Raw genomic sequence first — 322 nt, 5'->3', positions numbered from 1 at the left:
CGTCCCGATGTTGGTGTTTTCAGGGATGGAGAGTGTGAGAACAGGCGAGGCGAAGTTGGGGGTGTTGTCATTGATATCGAGCACCTCTATCTGCCCCTCTAGCAGGCGTGGGCTGCTGCTCATGATGAGGTCAGTGATGGACACTTCAAACTCCAGGAAGCAGGGCTGTCCGGGAGGGAGGTACTGGCACTCACGCAAGCTCTCCCGATCAATGGAGGTCTCTGTGGTGTAGATGTCGCCGCTCTTGCCTTCCACACGTAGGTATGGGGCCCCCACTTCGAGCTTGTAGAGGTGCCCCACGTCTGGCAAGCCATAGTCAGAG

At 57.5% G+C, this 322-nt stretch overlaps 1 protein-coding gene across 1 annotated transcript in view; it reads right to left on the bottom strand.

The window, feature by feature from the left end:
* The window catches only part of PCDH1 (protocadherin 1), a gene marked incomplete at its 5' end in the record, with an annotated part of 47,634 nt that extends 47,313 nt beyond the window's left edge, over window positions 1-321 (bottom strand). Inside the window, one exon of the mRNA XM_010142055.1 lies at window positions 2-321. Within this exon, the coding sequence (XP_010140357.1) occupies window positions 2-321 (320 nt within the window). The remainder of the gene's footprint in view (window position 1) is intronic.
* Window position 322: the final 1 nt, after the last annotated feature.

This window comes from Buceros rhinoceros, unplaced genomic scaffold, assembly GCF_000710305.1.
Source record: "Buceros rhinoceros silvestris isolate BGI_N320 unplaced genomic scaffold, ASM71030v1 scaffold22968, whole genome shotgun sequence".
Taxonomy (NCBI): domain Eukaryota; kingdom Metazoa; phylum Chordata; class Aves; order Bucerotiformes; family Bucerotidae; genus Buceros; species Buceros rhinoceros.
This window is presented reverse-complemented; position numbering and strand designations above follow the sequence as displayed.